The 27,313-nt window shown below is 37.4% G+C and overlaps 1 protein-coding gene across 1 annotated transcript in view; it reads right to left on the bottom strand.

Annotated features, from left to right (window-relative positions):
- Window positions 1-27,313, bottom strand: part of HYDIN (HYDIN axonemal central pair apparatus protein) — a 293,325-nt gene that overhangs the window by 196,074 nt on the left and 69,938 nt on the right. Inside the window, exons 11-13 of the mRNA XM_081030536.1 lie at window positions 14,011-14,129; window positions 9,184-9,407; window positions 4,494-4,561 (exon numbers count right to left, since the gene is read on the bottom strand). Coding sequence (XP_080886662.1) covers window positions 4,494-4,561; window positions 9,184-9,407; window positions 14,011-14,129 — 411 coding nt within the window. The remainder of the gene's footprint in view (window positions 1-4,493; window positions 4,562-9,183; window positions 9,408-14,010; window positions 14,130-27,313) is intronic.

The raw sequence follows: 27,313 nt of genomic DNA, 5'->3' as shown, positions 1-27,313 counted from the left end.
ATTAGGAAGTTTCCAACCAGTCACTGTCCAAGGGACCATGTTTCTTTGTGATGGGAGGTCAATCTACATGGAAAAATAATGACATTTTGTATTGGAGTCATGTGGACTCTAGTTCCAACTTTGAGATTTGAAAGTATTGTCATAAAATAATTTTGAAATAGTATCACAAAAGTGTCCCTAACTTTGGCTGATACAGTGCAAAGTCCAGAAGCACAGCAAAATAGCTTGAATTAACTGACTCAAGTGGTTTTGAAAACCAAAATGCCCTAGACTTCTTATTGGCAAGCAAAACAGGTATGTTTTTGTTAACATTTCCTGCTGCCTAGACAAGATTGAGGAATCCATATTCAAATTAAAACAGAAGGCAACTTGGATTTTGAAGATGGACTTAGGAGGGGTCAGTTTTCATATCTTAGATTTGGGGAACCTTGGGTCATGACTCTGTAGTGTGTTCCAGCCTCTTGTGTAGCTGCTTTGTCTTCAAATGGTTCAATTAGATATTATCCAAGAGAAGAAAAAGAAGCTGTTTCCAAGCTAAGCCAGTCACCTAAGTGAGTTACCAAAACTTCTAGCGGGACCAACTATTAGAAATATAGTGTTTCCAATGAGATACCACCTCACCCCAGTCAAAATGGCTATCATCAATAAATCAACAAACAACAAGCGATGGCGCAGATGTGGAGAAAAGGGAACACTTGTGCACTGTTGGTGGGATTGCAGATTGGTGCAGCCACTATGGAAAACAGTATGGAGGTATCTCAAAAATCAGAAAATGGAACTACCTTATGATCCAGCAATTCCACTCCTAGGTATCTATCTGGAGAAAACCAAAACTCCAACTAAAAAATCTTTATGCACTCCTACGTTTATTGCAGCACTTTACACAATAGCCAAGACATGGAAACAACCGAAATGCCCATCGGTAGATGACTGGATTAAGAAACTGTGGTACATTTATACAATGGAGTATTACGCAGCCATAAAGCAGAAAGAAATCTTACCATTTGCAACAACATGGATGGACCTAGAGAACATTATGTTAAGTGAAATAAGTCAGACAGAGAAAGACAAACACCATATGATCTCACTTATATGCGGAATCTAAAGAAAAGAATAAGTGAATGAACTAATCAGAAACAGTTTTGGAGACAAAGAGGAAAAACTGAGGGTTGCTAGATGGCGGGGTGGGGATAAGGGGGAAGATGAGGGGATTAGAAAACGGTAACCACAAGATGGCCACAGGGTTTTGAAAATTGATTTGGGGAACATAATCAATAATGTTGTACAGATTTTGTAGGGTATCCGATGGACACGTGTCCCATTTGGGAGACCACCTCAGGGATGATGTAGATGCCTGATCACTGCACTGTACACCTGAAGCTGAAGCTGAACAATAATGAATGCCAACTATAATTTTATATATATATATATATATATATATATATATATATATATATATATATACATCTGTATGTATATACTTACAAGAAGCGGAGTACAGCATTAGGAATAGAGACAGTGGAAATGTAATGGCTCTGTGTGATGTCAGAGGGATAGTGGATGGGGGAAGGGAGGTCCACACAGTGTGAGGGATATAAATGATAAATGTCTAAGTATTACTTTGTCTTGTGCACCTGAAACTAATAAAAAAAAAATTTAAAATAAATAAATAATTAATTAATTAATTTAAAAAAGATAAATAGAAACAAATGTTGGAGAGGCTGTGGGGAAAAAGGAACTTTCAGACACTGTTGGTGGGAATACAGATTGGTGAAGCCACGATGGAAGGCAGTGTGGAGGTTCCTCAAAAAAATTATGAATAGAATTACCATATGACCCAGCAATCCCTCTCCTGGGTATCTACCTTAAAAATCTGAAAACATTTGTCCACAAAGACACGTGTGCTCCAATGTTCATTGCAGCTTTATTCATGGTGGCCAAGACATGGAAACAACCAAAATGTCCTTCGATAGACGAATAGATAAAAACATTGTGGTATATATATACAATGGAATAGTATTCAGCAGTAAGAAAAAATGAAATAGTACCATTTGTGACAACATGGAATGATCTTGAGATTATAATGCTAAGTGAAATAAGTCAGACAGAAAAAGTAGAGAACCATAAGATTTCACTGATATGTGCTATATAAGACTAAAAACAAAAATAGAACAAGACAAATGAAGAAACAAAAACCCATAGACATAGACAATTCGTTAGGGGTTACCTGAGGGTAAGCAGGCAGGGGTCTCTAGAAGAGGGTAAATGGGGTCTAACATATGGTGATGGAAAGAGACCTGACTCTGGGTGGTGAACACACCGTGTGAGATATAGATAATGTATTACAAAATTGTACACATGAACTCTCTGTAAATTTACTAACAATTTTCACCCCAATAAAATTTGATTTAAAAAAGAAAAAAAAAAAAAACAGAAATACCGTGTTTTCCTGAAAATAAGATCTAGCTGCACCATCAGCTCTAATGCGTCTTTTGGAGCAAAACTTAATATAAGACCCAGTCTTATTTTACTATGAGACCGGGAATATAATATTATAATATAATATAATATAATATAATATAATATAATATAATATAATATAATATAATACCAGGTCTGATATTAATTTTTGCTCCAAAAGACACATTAGAGCTGATGGTGCAGCTAGGTCTTATTTCGGGGAAACACGGTAGCTGTTGGCTTACCATCAGTATAGCATTTACATTAACATTGCAGAGCTGAGAAATAGAGCAGATTCTGGACATTGAACCAGTGAGAGATTTCTTGGAGGAACCAATTTGAGGTGCTTATTTGTACTCTGTTTTCCTCCCTGCAGGGCAATGTGATATAGGGGACATCTTCCAAGTGTCCTTGTGCTGGACTTTGTATTTAAATGCGTGTGGAAGGATGTGCTGCTGGGATGCATCAATTGCCCAGAGCTCTCTGTGGACTCAGTTTGAAATGTTTGGAGGATGACCGCGTAGATCTGGGTATACTAATTTACTTCTTATTGTGCATCTGGCACAATTACCCTTGAAAGAGTATGCCTCTTAGTTGGCCACCAGACGATTTTCAAATTGTAGGTCACTTTTATTTTCCTTCAAGAGTGTATCACTCAAACATGCCCTACAAAATTATAAAAATCTCTCCAATCATTTTTATATTCTATGGTAACAAACGTTGAACTTCATTTATATAGATTTTTCCTTTAGTATGTACCTTATCCAATATAACGTAGATGGGGGTACATTGTATAAACAAACATGTTCTGAATAAATAAAACTGTCACAACCCCCAAATGTTAAAGCAACTGATAAAGGCATTATTAATCAGCTTTTCCTAAAGAACGATTTCTCCCCAAGTAGATAGGCCTACTTGAAGCAAAAGAACTGAAAGTCAAAATGGGAGGCAATAGAGCAAAACAGAAAGGATTGTGGAATATGGACTTAGACTAGTGGTTTTCTATTATTATTATTATCATTATTATTATTATTATTAACTCCTAAAAAGAACCATTGTGTAAATTAATTTTCAGTCCAATCAAATCAATTATATTTAATTATGATTTAAATTCGATTTAATTTCTCCCTAATGAGAAAAATTAAATACTGAGGAATGAAATTCAGTTGGGTAGGACTGAATTTCAGAGGCTCACAAGCCACTGTCATATCTAAGTGTGTTTTTTCCAACCTCCAAGAACCAATTTTCAACTCTTCAGGGGCAATATCACTCGTGTTGACAGTACATGATTTAAATAGATCACAATTTAAATACTAATTCTGTCATCGCTGTGTGACTTCAGGAAGTTATTTAACTGTTCAGTGCTCAGTTCTTCCATCTCTAAGATGGGGATCCAAAATAGTGCCTCCGCATAGGATTGCTCAAAGGTTTACATGTAGTGCTGCATGTAATTCACCTAGCAGTGATTGGAATATATAGAAAGAAGCAAAAACTGGGAACTTTTGCTGCTACTGTTGTTATAATTTTTATTATTGGGGAAGCTTAGATGGGAGAAAATGACTCAGAGAAGCAACTGAGTGAGAAGACAACACAAAACTATAACAGAAGAGTCTTCCGCTTGAGGGATAAGACACCTGAATCAAACCACCGCTGAGTTCACTTGAAATTCAAGAGCATCTCTGTGGAAAGGTTGCTGTGTAGCCATACCGGCAAATCAGAATCTGCATATAAACAGGATGTTCATAATGTTCAGACAGTGGAATGAAGCATAAGGCTCTCTGTTGTCCCCCTGCCGGAAGAGAGGGACAGCAGGGCCTGACAGCTATTAGTGCCCAGGACACAATAATAACTTTCACACGGAAACTAGGAAATGGCATGGAAATGCCACCGCTGCAGAAGAAGAAAAATTCTAGACCCTCTTAGCTATCACCCATAAAAAATGGTAAGAAATATTCTTTGTAAACTTTCCTTCTCCCACGTGGAGAGAAACATAATTCGTCTCAGTTTCTAATTTAAAATGGAAAAGTACTCACCAAAGGAAACGTCACCAAAGTGCAGAGCAGGAACATTAAAATGGAAGGTGGGTCCAATGACGCAGCCTCTGGAAACAGGAGTACAAGTAGGGGGATGGGGAGAGAATCCAGTGAGCGCAGGCTAACAATCAGGAACTGGGGAGAGGGTAAGTACTAAAAACCGTAACTTGGCATTAAATCAATTATAGGATCTAGGTCTTGGAAAAAAAGCAAGAGATGATGGTCTACCGCCGTGGTTCTTAAAATTCTTTTTCAACTCCCAAACCATTGGGTTTTAGCAAATGATACTGTGGTTAACGTATCACCACATTCTTACCAACGATGAGGCAGAGCAGACCCATCACCAAACTAACGGCACAAAATGTTAGTGTGGATGAGACACATACCACGAAAAGTTGTTAACTCAGGCTACAAAGAAACATACGTCTAAGCATATAATAAACATCAAAGACTATCAATGATACCAGTATTCCTTGTCCCACACGTTCATAAAACTGTTGTAAGCCAGTTCCAACCACCTACTAGCTGTGATCCTGGCCAGTTAAGTTACCTCTATAGGTTTTAGTTTCTTGGCCTCGGGTATCAAAGGGAGGACTGAAATAGGTGACCTTTAAGAAAACTCTACTCTAAATGTTGGTCTATTTCTCTCTCAGTGCATCCCTTCGAGGGATGCTCTAGTTTAAAATAAATGCAGGCAAACTTCAGAGATATTGCAGATTCGGCTCCAGACCACGGCAATGAAGCAAGTATCACAATAAAGCAAATCATAATTTTTTTTTTTTTTTAGCGCAAGGTGGGGCACAGATGACTCTCAGACTAGTAGCCAGCTGGCACAGCCCCAGCGGACCCCTTTCTATTGGGGAAGGGGAACAGGACTTTATTGGGGAACTGTGTGTACTTCCAGGACTTTTTTTCCAAGTCAAGTTGTTGTCCTTTCAATCTTAGTTGTGGAGGGTGCCGTTCAGCTTCAAGTTATTGTCCTTTCAGTCTTAGTTGTGGAGGGCGCAGCCCAGCTCCAGGTCCAGTTGCCGTTGCTAGTTGCAGGGGGCACAGCCCACCATCCCTTGCGGGAGTTGAACCAGCAACCTGGTGGTTGAGAAGATACGCTCCAACCAACTGAGCCATCCGGGAGCTCAGCGGCAGCTCAGCTCAAGGTGCCGTGTTCAATCTTATGTTAGTGATGTAGGCGTGTCACACCAGGCTGAATGCATTGCTCACTTTTACTTCTGGCTGCTACAGATCTCACCACAATGTCATGAGAGGCTGCTGCAAGCCTGGGAGGAGCAATGACTGCAGAGACTCAATGCAGCAGTTTCAGCTCGAAAAGTCTTTCTCTGGACCACCTGTTCTATTTCATGCTAATAACCCAACGTGGTTTCAAAAGGGGTGTTTGGTACTCAGCAAGGAATTAGGATCCAGCTGAGAGTGAAGTCAAACAAGCCTACAGGTTAGATACTTGAACTGGTAAAAGAAGTTTGGGTTGGGGCAAAGTAACAAACAGATCAAAAGTGTCTGAAATGTACAAAAGTCAAAGGAAAGTAAGAAAGAAGCTCACAGATTTGCACAAAGCAGTCACTTAACCAGTACAGAAGTGGAAAGAACCAAGAGTTAAACCACATTTGTTCACAGGCACATACAACTAAAGGAATGACGGCTGAATACCATCTTTGATACAGTCACATTCATTCCAACAGGGATTCTGAATATTAGGACAGTTTTGTACCCTCCATCAAGGCAGTGGGCTGTTAAAATGATAATTTTGAAGACTAAGAGTTAGACTGATTGAATTATTACGATATGTTAAGTGAAGCATTTCAAATATAAACTATATGGTGAAAACTTTATAAAATTATGTAAAAATAGGAGGGAAGAAAACTGCTCATGAGTAATTTTAAAATCACATGAATTTTACAGTGTTGTTTATCCAACCACTTAAAAGACTGTGTCATGTAGTTGGAGGAGTAATAGAAACAGCAAAAGTATGATAATTGCTCTGGTCTTTCAAGGCATCTTAGCCAAAATTATGTAGTATTGAGGAAAGAGGAGTACCTGACAATAAAAGAATAACAAGCAAAACTCCAGAATCTACAATACTACCTTTATAGAGATTTCTTGGACCACAAGACCCAAGAAGGTGTTCCTGGAGGAATCATATGTCAACATTAATGTGTGGTGCTGGGAATACATAATATATTAAACATGTATTTCACCCTTTATCATTAGGTATTTATTCATAACACCAGATAGTTACCAAGTTTTCAAAATTACTGTTCATGGTTTGAAGAGCTAGAACACTTTTGGACACATGCAATTTAGACAAGAATATTTCTCTTAGCAATTTGTGATTAGATTTGGGATGAACATAAACATTCTTTCCACAGTCAGGTTTTCCTTCTCTTTGAAATAAACCAGGAATAAACATCCACAATAAGAAAGTGGCATGGGATTTTGGGTGAATGGTAATGTCCAGAAGATAAAGCAAGAGACAACCTCCACAGAGCACCTGGAGTAGTAACTAGTCCAAGTTCACTTGTGAGTAGGTTCCTGGGAGAGTTTATGAAACAAATACACATTTCTTCCTAAGTAGAGTAGCAACGTGTATGTGTTGATAGTTAGATACAGTGTTAATTATTAGGTTGAATTTAAAAAGGGATATGGCCAGATGACATTGGGATGAACTTTCTAATTCAGCTTGAAGGACAGTTAGCCTGTCTTGGCCAGCATTTTGCTTTCTCTTTGAAAAGTAAAATTGTGGTTCTTTAACATCCTATACTTTCTTACTTCCAGATAGGGCCACTGTTCTTCTTCTTTTTTTTTTTTTTGCCACTGTTCTTCTTATCTTAAATGTTTGTAAGAGCAGAGCTTTAAGGTTTCATCTTCCCCACTTCTGTATGGAGGCCTGTATGCGACGCTGGATATTGTGGAGGGTACTTGTGATTCTGAACAATACTTACTGGTGCCAAGAAGTCAGAAAGCCTTGATTCAGTTGGGGGCTTTCAATAGCTAATATGATGGAGATTATCGAGGGCCCTTGAGGGACCAGATAATCTCTGAATGGGAGATACAGGTTGCATTTGCAGGTTTGTTCTTCCCGCTTATCCAGATAACCATTTCCACTGCTTGTCATGAGATAAGAATTGTGGAGGTGAGAGGTGAGTTGACATTCATATAATATGAAAAAGTATTCCTGTCTTTCTCATAGTAAGCACATCCCTGAAGGATGTCAGTCATGGGCCAGTTAACCAAGGTGCATCTACTTGAAGAGTCTGTTACTCAAACATCTGGAAAGCAACTCTGAGTTTTTTCTATTATCACGAACACAGATGTATCATGGAAGAGAACATAAATGGCTTGTGAATGTTTCAGATAAGTCTTCAGACTTAAAGTTTATGACGGTAGCAGGCTGTCGAGGCTGTGCCACAGAACCCCTGAGGCGTATGCCTGTTCATTCTCCTTACTTGTTAGGGGTTGTATTCGTTTTCTAGGACTGCCACAACAAAGTACCAGAGACAAAGTGGCTTCAATAACAGAAATTTATTTACGCCCAATTCTGCAGGCTAATAGTCCAAGATCAATGTGTTGACAGGATTGGTTTCTTCTGAGAACCTCCCTGGCTTGTAAATGGCCATCTTCCCTCTAAGTCTTCACATGGTCTTTTCCTATTTGTGTGTTTGTCCTAATGTCCTCTTGTTATAAAGTCATATTGGATTAGGGCTCATCCATAAGATCTCAGTTTACCTTAATTGCTTCTTTGAAAGTCTTATCTCCAATGCAGTCACATTCTTAGGTACTGGGTTTTAGGACTTCAATATATGAATCGGGAGGATGAAATTCACCCCATAACAGGGATACTTAGGTGGAAGAATTCCTATAATCCTTCAGGCCACATGTGTCTGTCTCTTTTCTATGTTATCTCCAGACTCTGAAGGAGACCTCAGTTGTAGATGGAGGGAGGTCCTGCTTGCAGTAACCATCATGAGAGTGTCTGCCATGGTAATTAACAACCTGTTGCTGTGGGAATCCAAATGGAATCTGCAGTATGTTCTGAAGATGTGATCTTTATAAGCACCGGGAACCAAAGTTATAGATCTTTCCAATGCGTTGGTCACAGAGAACTTTTTAAAACCGAGGACAAACTCTGTTATTAATAACATTCAATTATCACAAGCAGCTGGAGAAGACATCAAAAGACTTTTAGCACAAAAGCTGCAAGAGTCTAGCCTTGGCTGACTGACAGTCTAAGTAGACTCTTTTACAATACCTGTAGGCACCATAGGTAAGAACATTTAAACATTTTCCTTAAAATAAAAATGAAAGATGAAGTTTTAACAAAACTGTGAGAATAGTTAAGGAGATGATTTTACACAGGTGTTAATAACTTATTTTCCCTAAACATCCTAAAACAGAGAGAGTACCTAGAAACTAATTTCATAAGTAAGTGCCTGTTTTATAAGGTTATAGCTTACAGAAAAACTAGATCCCAAAATAGCATCTGTATCCATGCTACACTGAATTAAATATGTTTAGTAGGGAATCACTGGTGGAAATTTAGAAAACCCCGTTATGTTGACGTGTTCATATCAACAAAGATAGTTATGAATATCCAAAGACATGCTCTAGTTAAGAAGTTTAAGAAAGCAGGAGGTAAAAACTTCAGTTAGTGCTCACATGAGTTAGAGATGTATCTTACCTAATGGTCAGTTTCACAGGCTCAGGTGACCCATTGACACTGACCAGGAACTCTTCTTCGAAGTGCCCCAGGATGGCGGAACTGAAGGAAATCTGGACAGCCTGGACTCCGCTTGCTTCAATGATGCCTTCCTTGGGACTGAAAACAAAGCAGGCCCCCAAAGCCGAAGTTGGAGGGATCACGTTGAAGAGGGCATCAATGCTGCCTTTGTTGAATAGTATTGCCTGTATCAATCAAAACGTAGACAATGGGCCTCTGATTGATTTTCAGATAAGCATGTGGCTGTATTGTTTAATAGCAACACAGACACAGTGACAGGAATTAGAACCAAAGAAAAACTCCAGGGCAGAAATGAAGAGTCTTCTCTCTTGAATGTTTGAAGACAGGAGTCCCAAGCCAGAAAGTCATTTGGTATTTCTGTCTCCTCTTTAAAATGGAGTTAGTCACGTATATTATATTTCTGCTATAAACACTGACGATCGTAATCACCTCTACTGAAGAAGAGCCTTAAAAGACGGTGTTTTGATACACTCTACAAAATAACCAAGGGAGGCAGGTATTGCTCTCCTACGCATGAGAAGGCTGAGATTAAGTGACATACTAAAAAATAGAAAGCAAGTCAGAATAGAGGAGCAAGAACTACCTAAGCCTATGTTTATATTGCAGCTTGAAGACTGCAAGTGTGACATCATTGTAGATGCCAGATTCTTAGTTGTGGTATTAGATTTCATCCTATTGGAATATTTTCAACTCAAACTCTATTGGCTGGATAACTACTTGGGGATGCTATGCAGGCAGTTGTTTTACTATAGAAAAGTTTTATTCCTATATACTAGTGATCTGCAGCCGTGTCACTGCCCATGTTTGATTGCACACGGGTAGGTATGTACGTGTAAAAAGCTCGTGCCAGGCATTCAGAGTTCTCTCCTGCTGGCTCAGTCTCCCATTCACGCTCCCACCTCTCACAGTTCCTCTCTATGAACCTGTACTAGCCACACAGTTCTATTCCTGAACTTCTGAGACACAATCTCTCTTCCTTGACAATGCTTACACCTGAACAGGTGAACAACTCATTCTCTCTTTTCATGTAGGAACTGCCCTCAACCTACACTCAAGGCATTGGAGGAAAGAGCCCAGGAGATCATGAAGAAACATCCAGAAAGGTATGTGGGGCATGTTAGGAACCTAGAAGCCAAGGGAGGAGAATTTCCAGAAAGGGTCAAACATGGTCGAATGAGAAAATGTTACAGTTTTTTATTTTTAACTAAAGGTTATCCTGCCCTTGAAGAAGAATGTAATTCCGATGGAATGTGATTGCAGAATCCAGAGTACAAATGAGTACATGCAGAGGAAATAGTGGTTGACTATTCCAGATTCTGTTTTGAGAAAATTAGTAGTGAAAAGTGAGAATGGGGTGGCAGAGCTGTGGGAAGGTATGGTAGGAGACCTAGTATAGTTACATTAAATGAGATAATGCATACTCAGTGCCTCGCCTAGATGTTTATGTTGTTGTAATAAAAGAAGCAGGCTAGGTACCCAGGGGAATGGGGTAGGGTGGCTACAGGGGGGCCCACCAGCTCAGGTTGCCTCTGGAAAAGCAGAGAAGGAATCAAGAGCATATGTAGAACAGAATCAGGGGCTCTTGCAGAGAAAGACAACCACTTCTGCCAAGAGAAGATGGACAATGCACCAAAATAGATACATAACTAATTGCTACTTGATATTTTATTCATCTTTTTACATTTATTTCCTAACTCCCTCTCTCTGTTTTAAGTTCCCTGATCATAGGAATCATGCATCACCCTTTATTCCTTTGAAAGAGACCATGTAGAAAAGTGTTTATGACCGGGGACTCAGAAGCCAAATGTATGGATTAAAATTCCAGCTTTGCCATCAACTTACTAGCTGTGTGGCCTTGGAAAACCTGCTTAGCTTCTCTGTGCCCGTTTCCCCATCTGTAAAACATAAGTAACGTACTACTAACTTCTCAGATTGTTGTGAAGATGATATTTATTAACTTATGTAACTTTTAGCATAGTGCCTGGCAAAGAGTGCTTAAATGACAGTGATTGCTATTTATAGCCCGGATGCTAAGCGACTGGGTTTAAAATTTACCTGTGCTCAGGAAGCAACTGACATGCACCAGTGGTAACTCAAAGGCAACTCAAAGGTGTTAGTGGTGACCTGAAGGATGCTTGTTCTTCTCTCCGAGAAGATGGATGGATTCTTTTTATTTTTTGGTTAACACCAGTGTTTTCTACCCAGATTTTCTGTAAGGTGCCAGCCCCTCCATTGGCATGTCATTCTCCCCTGACAAAGCAGCACCTCCTTATGTGTACAGAATCCACTAAATTGTTTGGGACAGAATTCTGAGACCTTTTGATTACTGGTAATACCCTTACCCTTGTAGTCCAACTCCTCGGAGAGGAGAAACTTTATGAGAATTTGCCCCTGTCATTTGTTTTCCTTCTAATTACACTGGGGGACAGTGTATACTCTTGGGGTTCTGATTTATTCCTTATGGATCTGCTAAGCTCAGCAATGACTAAGGGCAATAGGTAGTTATTCAAATTTGTCTCAAAGAGGTAGCGTAATAAATTGAAAGGGAGATGCAATGAGGCATCAGCATTAAATATGCAGAGAGTGCAAAACATTCCCATAAGAAGCACCTTACCATGTCCTTCTCTGCCACAGCACAGCTCTCAAAACTGTCCAGTCTGATGCAGCACCTCATCTAACACTTATTTAGCTGGCTGTGCTTTGCTTTACTGTTCAAATCTGGGAGGGCGAGAAGTGGTGACCTAAAGTACACTTCCATTAAATCTGTAAGAAATTATTACATTCAGGGAAACTCTATCCATTTTGCCTCAGAACTAAAGGTCCTTTTGTGATGTGACATCCTTCAGACACAGTCTGTAAGATGTAAGGGAAATTCACACTGGATAAATTAGACAGAATATCAATTTACTAAGAACTATTGTACCTTTGTATTTTCCTCCCTAAGTGACCATTTTTTCCCCCCAAAATGCAGTACAGGACATTGCAACAGAATAGCTGTGCCACTTTTCTTTTTGTGACAGTCATGTTACTGATTTCTTTATTTAAATTGTGCTCTTATGTATATTCCATCTCATCATGACATTAACCTCCCTGTTTACCTTTCACATCATCCAATTTACGCTATAGTTACTCTAGTGAGTATGGGGACAAATGACACTATAGTAAGCTCTCAACAGCAATCAGGCATTTACTGCACATGCCAGGTTAGGCTGGGCTGAGAGCTGAGTCGGTGGTAGGCTAGATTTGCCCATGGTGACAGTCTAAGGTATTGAAAAGCCAGCAAAGGGCCTTCTCTTTCCACAAGACATAGAGCCCTGCTAACCCAGTGCTCCCTAACATTTACAAGCTGTGTGACCTTGCCACGTTACTTAACAAATGTGGCAGGGTCAGGTTTGCTGTTCAACTGAGCCCATATCCTCTTCTTCCTTCGCTTACAGCTAGACTACATTTCCCAGCTACCCTTGCAGTTATGGACGGCTAATGGGATGCAAACGAAAGTGATACAAGCCACTTCTAGTGCTACCTCCTATAAAAATCTCTCATGTGCAACCCTCCATGCTCTTTCTCCTTCTGCCAGTGTGATACATATAAGACTGCAATCTTACAGGTGACGTGTTAGGGGTGGCAGAGCCATGAGATGGAAGGAGCCAGGGTTCCTCATTCTCTGTTGGAGGAGAGCCATCTGCTGATTAGCAACAAAATATCATCTCTTATCATGTTTGAGAGAATATATATTTTTATTTGTTTGTTACACAATCTAGCATTCAGTACCTTAACTAGTAAAACTTCTGAAGCCTCAACTTTCTCCGCTATAAAATGAGTGTAGTCATTGCCCCTACTCCATAGGGGTTTTGTGAGGACTAAATGAACGAATGCACGTGTGCTCAACATGCATGATGGGTGATGCTGTAGGCTGAATTAACCCCTACCTGCCTCATATTTCTTCTCTGTAAAGTAGGTACAATAAAACCTACCTTTCACGGTTTCGCAAGGATTAGAAACTATGTACATATACATAGACGGGCACACATAACAAAGCATGCAACCTGACACCTATTTGTCCCTCATTAAATAACTGCTTTTATTATTTCCTCTATAAAACATAACCATTTACAATTTAGGAATCTTTCTAATATAAAGTTTCAATGATTATAGTTTGAAAGTGTAAAAAAGTGTCCTAGATATCAGTTTAGTGATGAGGTGGTACTGAAGTAACTGTGATCCTTCCGAACCCATGAGTACATCTTGTAAAAGGATCCTTTTCTCTTCAATTGGAAAGACAAAGCAGGGAGGTCTCCCAGAAAGCACACTGACTGGTTTTCAAATCATTCGTTTTAGACTAGTATGTTTAGAGAAAATTCTTAGGTGGGAAAACAGCTACCCCATTAGCACATTCTGGAAAATGTAAAAGGTTCTCTATCCTCTGATATAGGGTTTATGTTGTCAGAGAAAAAGCATTAAACAGATGGGGAGATGTATTTATGGAGTTCCCCTTTACAATCTACAAAAAGATGAAGATAGAACCAATTAAATTACGGCTGTGGTGCTTTCAGTCAAGTTAGAGGGGACTGAAAAAGATGGAAAAAGTTGCTCCACTCAATAAGAGTAGGAGCGAGGAGAAAGAGCCAGATCACTTTGGTGCATGAATAAGTCTGAGTAATGGCAATGGATGCGATTGCACAAATTTTCTACCAATAAAAACACACGCAAAAGAAAACCAAAAAAGCCAGTACTGTTTGAGTCTCAGTGAACAATTCTAGTGCTTACCTCATAACAATGTACAGATCCAACAAAAACTTTTCCAATATCCAGCAATTCAAAGTTGAAGTGAATCTTTGGTCCCATTCCTTCCCCTTTGATTCGGAGGGGCAGACGGATTTCTCGGCCTATAAAAACAATTCAAATTTTACTACCCAAATGATGCTTTATTATCCCAAATTATCCACAACTTGTTTCCAGTGCACACAAGATTATTGCACCAATTCCTTACGTGGAACTGAGGAAACTGCAATTTAACCAATGCTGAAGATTTAGTTTATTTTTAAGATACAGGAATGCTATTTGTTTCTTACTTAGAAAATAGCTTATGAGTATGTTGCAACTTAGACTGACATTTTAGCAGAAGAAAAAAACATTAAAATTTTTTTTAACCCAATCTTATCTGTATCCTTAGGTTTCTTATAAAGGAAAGTAATTTCTCCACATCAGAGAAAACTGACCACTGATTGATGTTCCTTGTAAAATGAGTCACCGTGGGGCTCCAAAGGACGTCGTTCACATTGATCTTCCCTAGATTTAGGAAAAGCCACGGTTTTAAGGGATCTGAGTCTGGGAGTCTTACCTGATCCTTACTTTGCAGTTCCTTTCACACACAGGTAATGGAATCCACTAAACAATATCCTTTATTACACATCCACAATGGACCCAGTGTCGACACAGGGCACAAACCTTTAAAGTACTAACTGGTCTTGTTTCCTTTTTAAAAATGGGTAACCATGATCATTATAGAAATATTATAAAGAAAGTGGAAATTCTCTCACAATTCCTCCACCCAAAGATAACTATTGCTAGCATTTTGATGTTGATCCTTCCATACTTAATCATATTTAAATACTGTTAATATAAAATGAGAGCATATGCTATATTATTTTATAACCTGCTTTTTTTAACTTAACAATAAATTGGGAACATTTTTACATATCATCACCTAATAAAGAGGTAAATATATTTAACCAGTCCCTCTTGTTGGATATGTAAGTGGTTTCCAACTTTTCACTATAACAAATTATAATGTAACTAACTAATATCCTTGAACACATTTGTGAACAATTTTCCTATATTCTCTTTAAGCACTTTGAAGATATCATTCTATTGCTTCTTGTCTCCACCATTTCTGTTGAGAACTCAGCTTATAGTCTTATTGCTCATTTGAGGTAATATGTCTTTTCCTCTGCCTTTAAGATTTCCTTCTTGTCTTTGGTTTTCTATAACGTTCCCAGGTATGGTTTGCATTTATCTTTCTTGTGGTTTGTGGCACTTCTTGAGTCTGTAGATGTATGCCTTTCATCAGTGTTTGGAAATTTTTTAGTCAGTATCTCTTCAAATATTGCTTATGCTCCATTTTCTTACTTCTTTCCTTCTATACATAGATAATATGAGAAACATTTATAATATATTATACAATGTATATATTTATAATATATACATAGATAATATATGTTCTATACTATTAATATATAATAGAATATACATAATGCATATTAAGGAAATTACTTTCCTTTATAAAAACCTATATATCTCTTTTTTGCCACATTCCACCTGGCTTTTATGCTCTAATCTGTATTTTGTCTCTCCATGCTTTACTGTGGATATTTCCTTTTGATTTATTTAATTTCCAGTTTACAAAATTTATCTCTGGCTATACCTAATAGGCTATTAAATTCATCTACTAAATTCTTAATTTGTCATTATAATTTTTCAGTTCTAGACTTTCCATTAGATTTTTTGTAGTTTCCAGGCCTCTGCTCAATTAATTTTGTCTTTAATAAGAACATTTTAAAAATCTGTGTCTGATAATTCCATTATCTGGCCTCCTATGGGTTTGTTTCAAATTGTTTATCATGACGTTCTATCAGCTTGTGTTACCTCCTTATATGTTTGGTTATTTTGGTTGAGTCTTATCTCTGTATATAATAAACTATAGAGATAACTTGAAGCCCTAAAATATTATCTTCCTCCAGCTTCTGGCTGGTGACTAGGGGGCATTAGCAATCCCGGATGACCTAATCCAACCATTACAGTTTAGGTTCTGTGAGAGAATTAAGCCCTGAAGCAAATCATTTGAGTGACTATTTTCTCAATTCTCCCAAGAAGGGTATGTAGCTGGTACCATCCTAGATATAAAAAGAGAAGTTAATTCCTCATATACAATAGTTGCCTTAGAGCATTAGGGATTAATTATCTCTTGGAACCCTTTGGAGAATGGTCTTAATCAAATAAATACTTGAAAACTGATTCAAAGCTGAGCATCAGTCCTTGTGAGAGCTGGTCCACTTCCAGTTGCCACTTCACGGGGTCCCACCTTCAAGCCTGTGGGATTACCAGAGCCCTTTGTTCTTGGGTATCCCGTTAGCTCCTATGTTTTCTTCACTAACTCTACTTCACTTTTCAGACCCTCTGCTGTACCTGTTTAAAAAGTCAGTGTCACTAAGAATAAAGAGGTCCCACTAAAAGTCTAATTGTCATTTTTTTCTTTTCCTGGATCTTGGCTCCATAATTCTTCATTGTCCTAGTAGCTCTGTTTTACCTTCAAAACAAGTTTTAAAAAATACTTTGCCTTGCTCTTCTATCTGTTCTTAGAGAGAGAGTTGATTCAAATTACCAAACCCACCATTGCTGGAAATAGAATTGCCAGAACAAAGAGATACACATTTGACATTCTGATAGCTACCGGCAGACTGCCCTCCAGGAAGGTTCTACCAATTTACACACAAACAACAACAATATTTAATGGCTCCTGTCTCTCCATATCCTCCCTGATTCGGGGTTGGGGGGCTTGGGGGAGAGGGGTATATCACCATTTTTAAAAATCTTTGATAGTTTGACAGGTTTTCCTTAAATTTACACCACTTAAATTTCAGTTACTTAAGAAAAAGTTATATTTTGGCTCTGTGTGTAACATTTTGAGGATTCAAAAAACTTTGGATTCTCTGTTAGATGTAATGTTTAGCATTAAAGCAAATGCACTTTGAATAACCACGTGATATTTCTAATTCATTATCATCATTATAATGCCTTGTGACATTTTCTGTTCCACCGCCTGCTGTTGCTATTTAGCTTCTGTATATTTAATGCCTTCTCTCCATGACTGCCCCTTTAAAGACAGGAATACTTTGCTCTGTGTCCCTGTAATGCTTGGCAACACGGTGGTCATTGGGCAAATATTAATTCGATTATAAGAAACAAAAGCAACCCTAGTAATATTTGGAACAACTGATTTATTCAAAGCGTTCCTCCCCACCCCAAACCATCTGATCCCTGGAAAAGAGGTTTCTCTAAGGACCAGGTATGTGTGTTGACAACACTCTAGCACATAAGAAAAACTTTCAGAAAGCCCAAAACCTCACCACCCTACTCCATTATTTTAGTGTTTAAAACTATTGGTCGAGAAAAGTATTTTGACAGAGATCCAATTTTCAGAATGGCAAAGAAACGGAATTGCAAATATATTGTAGAATAAACTGGAAGACTATTTATAACTGTCAGACTTAAAGCTTTCCCCATCTGTTACCTTGACTGCCTTCCTTAATAAATAATAAAAATAATAAAAAGGAGATGTGTTGTAATAAAGCAGTGAGCCAAATGTTTCTTTGGAAGTTATTAATTACTTTTAAGGAACTTGCTTCTTTATAGTTAGCACTTTCCCTCACCCAGGATAGAATGGGAGTACAAGTAACACCCAGCTGTGCATTTATAAGTTAGTCTAAATTTTAGCGTTACATTACAAATGCTACTTTTCCACAAGATTTCTGAAGCAGGGATTTTTCTTCTCTTGGCAAAAAGCAGCAAGAGGGACAAGTCTGAAGAAACTTGTAAACTCTAAGGACAAATTACTATTAGAAGAGCAAGATATTAAAATGTTTTCTAAAAAAATAGGACAATTTCTCTTCTATGATTACAGTATCCTGCTTTCACACATAAAAAGCAGAGAAATGCACTACAGAACCCTTTTAACATTCCCCTGAATGCAATAGATTACACTGTATTAAATACCAGAAAATGTAACCATGTGCTCTCAAAACTTGCCATCTAAGATATCTTAGTTGTGCAGTATTATACTTGAGCTCCATTCCTGTGCAGTAAGGCAAGAAAACAGAGGGGAAAGTATAAATAGGAAGAACAAACTGCCATTACTCACATATTTTAGGACTGTCTGCCCCAAAATCCTAAAGAATCTAGAAATGATCTTTTAAAATTAATGAGATAAATATTTATGTTACCAAATCAATATACAAACATCAACTGCATTTTTAGACACAGCAACAGTCAGAAAAATTAATTTTTCAGATAATATTTACAATTGCAACAAAAATATAAAGTACCTAGAATCTAACAAAATATACTTATGACCTTCATGGAACAAATTGTAAAACTTTATTGAAAGATAGTGACAAAGATCTAAATACATAGAGAACTAGAACTATGTTCTTGAAAAGAAAGACTCAATAACATAAAGTTATCTATTTTCTTCCAGTTGATCTACATCTATCATTTTAATACTTTACTAAACAAAATGCCAGCAGGTAGCATTTGGTAAAACTTGATGGGCTGATTATAAAACTTAAATGTAAAATCAAAGGGCCAGTGATACCAAGATATTCCTAAAAAGGACAAAATTAAGGGGTCTTGGCCTTTCATGTATTAAAATCTATTATCAAGCAATTGCAATTAAGATAATATGGTATTGGAGTAGAAAATGCAAAAATGACTAAAGAAACAGAATACAGAATCTGAATAAATGCACACATCTATGCAACTCTGATTAATGACAGAGCATGTGTTGACTATCAATAAGGAAAGATGGACTACATAGTATAAAGAGTTAAAACAACTGGGCATCCACATGGGGTCTGTGGTAGGCTGAATAATGGCACCCAAAGATATCTATATCCTAATTCCTAGAACCTGTAAATATTACTTAATATGGCATATGGAAAAAGGGAGAATATTATCTCAGATGATTTAAAAAAAAGAATTTTGAGATGGGGAGATTATCCTGGATTATTGTGATAATTGTAGTTTTAAATTTTTCTTGAAATCAGGTAGTTAGTAGGCCTTCCAATTTCATTCTTCTAGGTTCTTTGCCTTTCCATATGAATTTTAGCGTCAGCTTGTCAATTTCAACAAAAAAATGCAACTGGGATTTTGATTTGGATTGCTCTGAATCTATAGATAAATTTGGGGGAGAAGTGACATCTTAATGACATTGAATTTGCCTACTTATTAACAAGGTATAGTTTAGGTCTTTAATTTCTCTCAACAATGCTTTGTAGTTTTCAGTGTGTAGGTCTTACAAGTCTTTTGTAAAATTTATTTCTAAGTATTTCTTATTTCTTAATGCTATTTAAGTGATGGTGCTCTTTTAAATTTCACTTTCCCATTGTTTCGTGTATAGAAATAAAAATAGATTTCTCTATATATAGATTTGGTATCCAGCAAACTTGCTACACACTTACTTTTTAGTTCTCATTTAAAACAGATATTCTCTAGCACCATCTCCAGATTTTAATTCAATAAAACATAGACGAAACCCCCAAATCTGCATTTTTAATAAGCAGAGTAATTTTTAATAAGCAGATTCTCTAAGGACATTACCTCGAGAAACATGAACTTTATTAATTATGTTAAGTTCTGACAACATGGCCGAGTTTGTTGACTCTGTCCATCCTTCAACTTTAAATATGAAAAAAAACACACCTTACTAAAAATATGACAAATATGTTTTTTTAATACTTAGCCAAACTCAAATGAAAGAAAAAAAGGAAAATACCAGGTGCTGGAAATAAAAGAAAACTCGAAGATTTAGAAAGTACATACAGGCCTATGATCTAGTGTGAGCTCAAGTTTTAACATCCTCACAGAAACAGGACATATGGCTTTGTTCCTATTTGGAAAGGAAGAAGTGAACTTAGATCCAGGACCTTGGAAAGGATAACTCTTTCCAAGAGGGAAACTAGAAAAATTCTACCTATTGGTGTAGGGAAGCAGTGATGAAACTTGTCCTCTACCTGGCACTCTGAATAGAGGAAAAAGGCTCTTATAAGAAATCAAAGTTCCATGTACAGGCATGGGATTCAAATTTACACTGTATTATAAGTGAAAGAGTCAGAAGCTGAGAAAATAAAAGTTGTAGCATCCTTGGCAGAAGAAACAAAAAACTGATCTGAAGGAATACTTCCATGATCCAGTTACCCATGCTGTCTTAGTCTGTTTTGGTTGCTGTAACAAAAATACCACAAACTGGGTGGCTTAAATAACAAATGTTTATTTCTCACAGTTCTGGAGGCTGGAAAGTCCAAGATCAAGGCACTGGCATATTCAGTTTCTGGAGAAAGCTCACTTCCTGGTTCATAGACGCTGTCTTCTCACTGTGTCCTCACAAAGAGGGTGGGGGAGCTTTTACATGGGCACTAATCCCATTCCTGAGGGTTCCACCCTCATGACCTAATCACCTCCAAGGGCCCCACCTCCAAATACCATCACATTGAGGATTAGGTTTCAACGTATGAATTTTGCGGTAAAATGGACATTTAGTCCATAGCACATAATAAAAATGAGCTCACAGCACGAACATTTCAAACCATCTGAAGAAATAAGCCAGTATGAGGAAATTCAGTGGTTACCACAAACATGTAAATTAGTACCCCAAGAATTTGAGATAATAGAAAGCTCTTAAAGAAATTCAATATAGCATTCTTAAAAACTTTAAAGACATAAGTAAAGAAATAGAAACCATAATAAAGGAGAAAAAATGAAAATGTTAAAACTATAAAGAACTTCTAAAACTGAAAAATCAAGTTGATGAAATTAAAAACTGAAGAGGTAAATACACCAAAGAGTAGACATAGCTACAGAAAAAAAGTTAGGCAACTGGAAGAAAGATCTTAGAATAATACCCAGAATGTATCATAGAGAGACAATCAGAATATAAAGGATAGGTTAAAAGGTATGGCGATTCCATGGGAAGACGTATATCTAAAAGAATTCCTGGAAGGAGAAAATTGAGATAATGAGATGAAAACACTGAGATATATGAGAGAATAAATGAAAAAGAGATAAATGCTGAGAATGTTCCAGAATCGATGAAAGATTTTTGGTTTGAAGCTGCATATCAAGTACCAAGTAGGATAAATAAAGGCAAATCCACCACAATGAAACTGTAGGGTACCAAACATAAAGTAATTCTTAATATCAACCTGTAGAAAAGATAGATAACCTAAAAAAATGACAATTAGACTGCAGGAGATTTCTTATATAAACAATTCGGTCCATTGTACATGCTACGAGGAAACAAGCAGCCATGTGGAGGGGACATGGATAGGAGTTCTAGCAAACAGAACCTAGTGAGGTTCCCGCTCGCAGCCAGGATAAACCTGCCAGACATGTAGGTGGATGAGCTACTAAAATGATATCAGTCTCCACCTTCAAGCTTCTCCAGCTGTCTCCATGAGGAGCAAAGGGGCACTATCCTTGGTGAATCCTGACCAAATCGCCAATCTATGAGCAAAAGAAACGATTACTAGCTGTTTTAACAAACTAAATTTAGAGTAGTTCATTATGCTGCAAAAGATAAATGGAACAAAGTAGTTTAAACAAATTAGGGCTTTTATTTTCCTCACATATCAAGGACACTGGGAAATGTAGATTTAGGGGAGTGTAGAGGTTAGGGGATTAGAGCATGTTGATTTTTGTTGTTGGTAAGGATGAAAAAAATGAATACTGATGCAATAACTACTTTCTTTTCACGTTCCAGAACCATACACTTGTATTTGCTATAGCTTTTTAGTTTAAATTTTAACACATGGGGAGGTTAGGCCTCCCACATTATTCTTGTTTTTCAGAATGTTCTAGGCAATCCTAGTGTATTTATTTCTTCTGAAACTTTGGGACCAACTTAATTTAAAACAAACACACAAACAAAACACCTTATTGATATTATCACTGGAATCATATTACATTTACATTATGTAGGAATCATATTACATTTACATTTACATTATCTAGGGAGAACTGACCTAGTTATCATGTTGATCTTCCTGACCAAAAACATGGGCATATTTTTCTATTTGTTCAAGTGTTCTTAAATCTGGAGCCTACATACCTAGACATTTGTATTATTGCCTGGATTTTTCTTTATGTTTGAAATATTTGATAACTGAAAACAATTTAAACATAGTAGTTGATCAAGAAAATAATTTCTTACTCATGGGACTAAGAAACCTTATATTATAAGGTTGCAACTTGAAGCAAAGCTACATATATGTATTAGTCACTTATTACTGTGAAAACCCAAAAATGTTTTAAATGATTTACTTCCGTTTCCTAAATCTAATTAAATCTGCACTCTTTAGTTTAATTAGGATAAAAAGCCCTAAACTGTGCTAAAACCATAGATGTTTCTCACTTACGATGTACAGAATAAAAATGGACATTGAGGTTTCATCTTAATTGGGTCTTTAAAGGAAGCAGGTACATCTGGAATCATTTCCACCACGCTGCTTTTCTGCATTGGACTCTGAAGCACCCATTAACGATGTTATCTAGCAATACATTTCACAGTTTAAATCAGAAATTGTTGCTTCCTTTGAAGTTCCCATATGGTGATCCAAACCAAATATATGCAGTTTCTCTTTGAATTTTTTTTTAAAGGTAACATTCATGATTAAATTCAGAATTTCCACATTCTATTGGAAAGTCGAGATAGATAAAAGATCAGTTTCAAGACCTAGTTGAAACCATCAGCAAGTTTTTATAAATATCTAACATTCAGCTTTAACTACTTCCAAGAAAATCTGAAATCTTTAAATGAAAAAAAATTTCCATTTCAGATTAACTGAAAGATTTTAATGATGTTGTATTTGCCATAATCAGATCTAAGCAGGTCACTCCCCTGCTTTAGCGTCCCTCAGTCATTTCCCCACTGCACTCAGGATGGAGTCCAAGGCTCTTAGTCTGGCATTCAAGGGCCGCCTTCTATGAACTTCATCCCATCTACTACTTCAGCCTCCAGCTTCAATTTCTGCCTCCACCACTTCCCTCCCAAGTCTCACTATTTCTCTGTCTTTCTCTGTCTCCGTCTCTGTCTCTCTGGGAGCCACACCCTAAGAACTGGTGATTCTTTGCCATTTCATGCTCTATATTCTCATGTAGTGTTTTTCTACGTATTTTCACAAAGTGTTTCCCTGTCTGACCTGTCTCGCCACATCCCACTTTTTTTTTTTACTAGACTAATCAAGAGTCACTTTCTCTGGGGAGCCTTCCTTAAAAACCCCAAGAGTGAGCTACGTGACCTGTATCTTCTTGTATTATTCATTGATTCACTGTGTAGAGCACTGCAATGTACCTGTTGGTTTATGTGTCAGTTTCTCCTGCTCATTTCTATGTTTTCTGAGCACAGAAACTATGCTTTTGTATATCTTTGTACCCAATGAGCCTAGATATAAAACTTTGAAAGATAAAGTCGCAGGTGGGGATATGAGTTAAATTTCATGAATCCTGAGAGGCCTCCCTCAAGACCAGTGATAGTTGCCTTCCCTGCTACTGCCTGTCTCTGAACACACATTCACCTAACGGGACTCTATACAACAATGAAAATGAAATACAACTAGAGCTACAGGCAACACATTGGTGAGACATGCAGATTGATTCCAATGACGTACATTCCAAAAACCGGCAAATACTAAATTGTATTGTTTAGGAATGCATACATAGGGGTTAAAAACTAAACAAAATCAAAGAAATAATGATCATAAGGGACAGAATGGTGATTTTCTCAGGGTGTGATAGGGAAGGAAGCTTCCAGGGACTGGCAATATTTTATTATTGATCTTGGTGACAATTACATATGTTTGCCTTATAATTATGTTATGGTTTATATGTATGTATATGTATTAATTCCCTATTGCTGCTACAACAAATTACCACACACTTTGTAGCTTATTATACAAACTTACCTTAAAAGTTCTAGAGGTTATGTCTACTCAGGGTGTTGTACACCTGAAACTAATAATATAATATTGTATGTCAACTATAATTGGAAAATTAGAAAAAAAATTTTTTTGTAAGTTTTGGCGATCAAAAGTCCAAGATGGGTCTCATTAGGCTACAATCAGCTGTTGACAGGGCTCCTTCACGGAGGCTCTCGCAGAATACCCATTTACATGCCTTTTCCAGTTTCTACAGGCTGCCTGAATTCCTTGCCCCTTCCACCTTCAAAGCCAGAAATGGCTGTTCAAGTCTTTTTCATATTGTGTCACTCCGACACTGAGACTGATAATCTCTGTTTCCCTCTTTGACCCTTTAAGGACCTTTGTGATTATATTGAGCCACCCACATAACCCAGGATAACCTCCTTACCTAAAGGTCAGCTCATTAGTAACCTAAATTCTATTTTCTGCCTTAATTCCCCTTTGCCATATAGTGTATAAATAACATATCCACAGTAACATATTCCCAGGTTCGGAGACATGGACATCTTCGGAAGGGCATTACTCTGCCCACCACAGCATGTATTATGTTCATTTCTGAATCTATGTTCTATTTCTTAGTGACCAAAGGTTAAAAGTTAAACTGTGGCATATAAATAAAAAGGACTCATATACAACCATAAAAAGAAAATAAAACGTTTAAATTTAGTATTATGGAATAATCTCCAAGAAATAGTTAAAAAGCTGTGTCAGAACCATTGTGTAAAGTATGCTATCATTTAAGTAAAAAGGTGTGAGAAGCAGCAGCACGTCTGTATGTATTTGATTCCATGTGCTCAAAGTACATAGGAAAACAAAAGCAAAGCAAAATAAAATAAAGCAAGGGTAGAAGTTTTTTTGTCTGCCCAAGAAGTATTTCTCAGTGACCTACAACCAAGGTAATAGTAAGGAATCATCACGAGCCCTTGAAAAGACACATAGAATTGCATGGAATTTACAAGGAAGGTAATATGGAATTACTATGTAAACAAAGCCTTTCCCTAGCAATTGTATATTTTAAAATACCACTCACAAAACAAAGAACAATGTCATGCAGATGGAAAATTATATTATTCAGTTTACTCAGAATGTGAATTCTGTGGCAGAATTCAGAATTGCAAATGAAACAATAGATAAATACAACTAGTTATGTAATGTTTGGGAACCTCCCAGAGAGCAGCCAACCCCTTGGAATTTGGCCAAGCACACCGGCCCAGGGGAGCCACGGAAAGGGGGGAGGTCCTTCCACCTGTGGCATGGGGGCCCCTGGAGCACTTCCAGGCTGTATCTGACCACTGATGTACCATTTCCTTTAGACCCATTAAGAAGTCTGGGATAGATGATGCTGGTCGAAAGGGCAGAAACAAACTAATGTCTATGCAGAAAGTCCTAGTTAGTTCTGCATTCATCCTGGAGCCAACCTGAGAATCCTGCATTCATGGGCAAGGAAAGACCAGATCAAATTAGGATTCATTCACTCACATATTCATGTTTTTTTTCCATCTATTTGCTCATTCATTTAATCAATATTTATTGAGTGGCTTTAGGCTTCCTGATGCTAACAGTGTAAGACATAGAATAGATTTTAATATATAAATTTTAAAACAGGCAAAGCTGTACTATTTTGCTTAGGGATGAATGCATAGGGGATAAAATTATATAGTAAAATAATAAAACAACTATCATAAAAGTCACCGTGATGGTGGCCATGGAAGGTGAAGTAAGCATCATCAGAAAGGAACACACACCTGGAAGAGGTGAAGGTGGCATAGTTATGGGTCAGGCAGCCTATCCTTTTGCATTGTTCTTTGACTGCCTGACCACTTTATACACAGAGAGAAGGGACTGCGTAGATATTTGACTAGAAATATTATGAGTATAGCAGAACAGTAGAATTTTTGCATTCGAAGAAACTAATGATTGTGTGCTCTTATTACTCTCCCCCCAAGTTTAAAATAATCATCACACAGCCATAGTCCTTGGAGACCTACACATAAAACAGCAGAGGCAGGTAGTATTTTTTTCATTTTTACGTACAAATGGACAACCATAGACCAGAAGACTTAGGAAGAAATGCGATGAATGCATGATACCAACTACCCTGGAATTTTCTGACTAAAAAATATCAGCATTTCTCTGGGTGTTCTTATTTAATAGCCTTGAATGGCATTTCGTGTCATTTATTACTCATGTTTGATGATTAAAAGTTTGTTCTTTGACAACAGATGAAAATCCTGTAGGTCTAACATTGGACTGCTAACATTTCCAGAAGAACAAAATTAAAAAGTAGAGAAGAGTATGTAAAAATAATAATAAAATGAAATTTCCCAGTGGCGGCTGGTTGACTCAGTTGGTTAGAGCATGGTGCTCATAACAACAGGATTGCCAGTTCGGTCCCCACGTGGGCCACTGTGAGCTGCGCCCTCCATGACTAGATTGAAACAACTACTTGACTTGGAGCTGATGAGTCCTGGAAAAACCCACTTAAAATAAATAAAAGTTTAAAAATAAAAATTTCCCAGAGCTGAAGTGACACATGAGTAATCAGATTCAAATGGCCCATGGAAAACTGAGGAGGAAGAATTAGAAAAAAACTCACTCTTGGACATAGCTTCATTACAATTCAGACCCCAAATACAAAAAGAAAACCCTAGAAAACACAGAGAGAGAAATAACAGGCCACCTCTAAATGAATGAGAATTAAGTGACCTTAAGACATCTGGATTTTTACAATAAAATTTATACAATGTCTTCAAAGTTCTGAGGAGAAATTATTTTAAACCTAGAATTCTATAGTCAGCTAAACTATCAAGTGAATATGGAGACAGAATGAGACGTTCAAGGATCAGTTTCTCTTTTATACACCCTTTTTGAGGAGGTTACTTAAGCAAAGTGAAAGTGAAAAGATGTAATGGAACACACATGGATAAGTTTCCAAACATAATTCCTGGATAACAACTGTGTAGGAGGTGACTGATCTAAATTAGAATAAGAAGCTGGTAGGCTCTGAGAAAAATGTCTTCGAGGAGAAGAGGAGAATAAATTCTAAAATTAGATAGGAGTAAAGAAATGCGGAATTAGAAACCACAGTGTGGGGAAAACCCAAAAGCTGCACAAAAGAGTTAAGTCAAGTATGAAGTAAGCTAAAACAAAGTGTAATTGTGAGAAACTGATGAGCATTAAAAAGAAACCTACTTGATACAGACCTTAGGGACATTCCTTGAGCGACAAAGTCAGAACTTGACCAACAGAGGATAAAATGCAATCCCAGAATACAGTGTGGCCCTTTAGTGTATACAGTTTAGGTAGACAAAATAGAAGATATA

The sequence above is a fragment of the Rhinolophus hipposideros genome, assembly GCF_964194185.1.
Source record: "Rhinolophus hipposideros genome assembly, chromosome: 21".
Taxonomy (NCBI): Eukaryota; Metazoa; Chordata; class Mammalia; order Chiroptera; family Rhinolophidae; genus Rhinolophus; species Rhinolophus hipposideros.
This window is presented reverse-complemented; position numbering and strand designations above follow the sequence as displayed.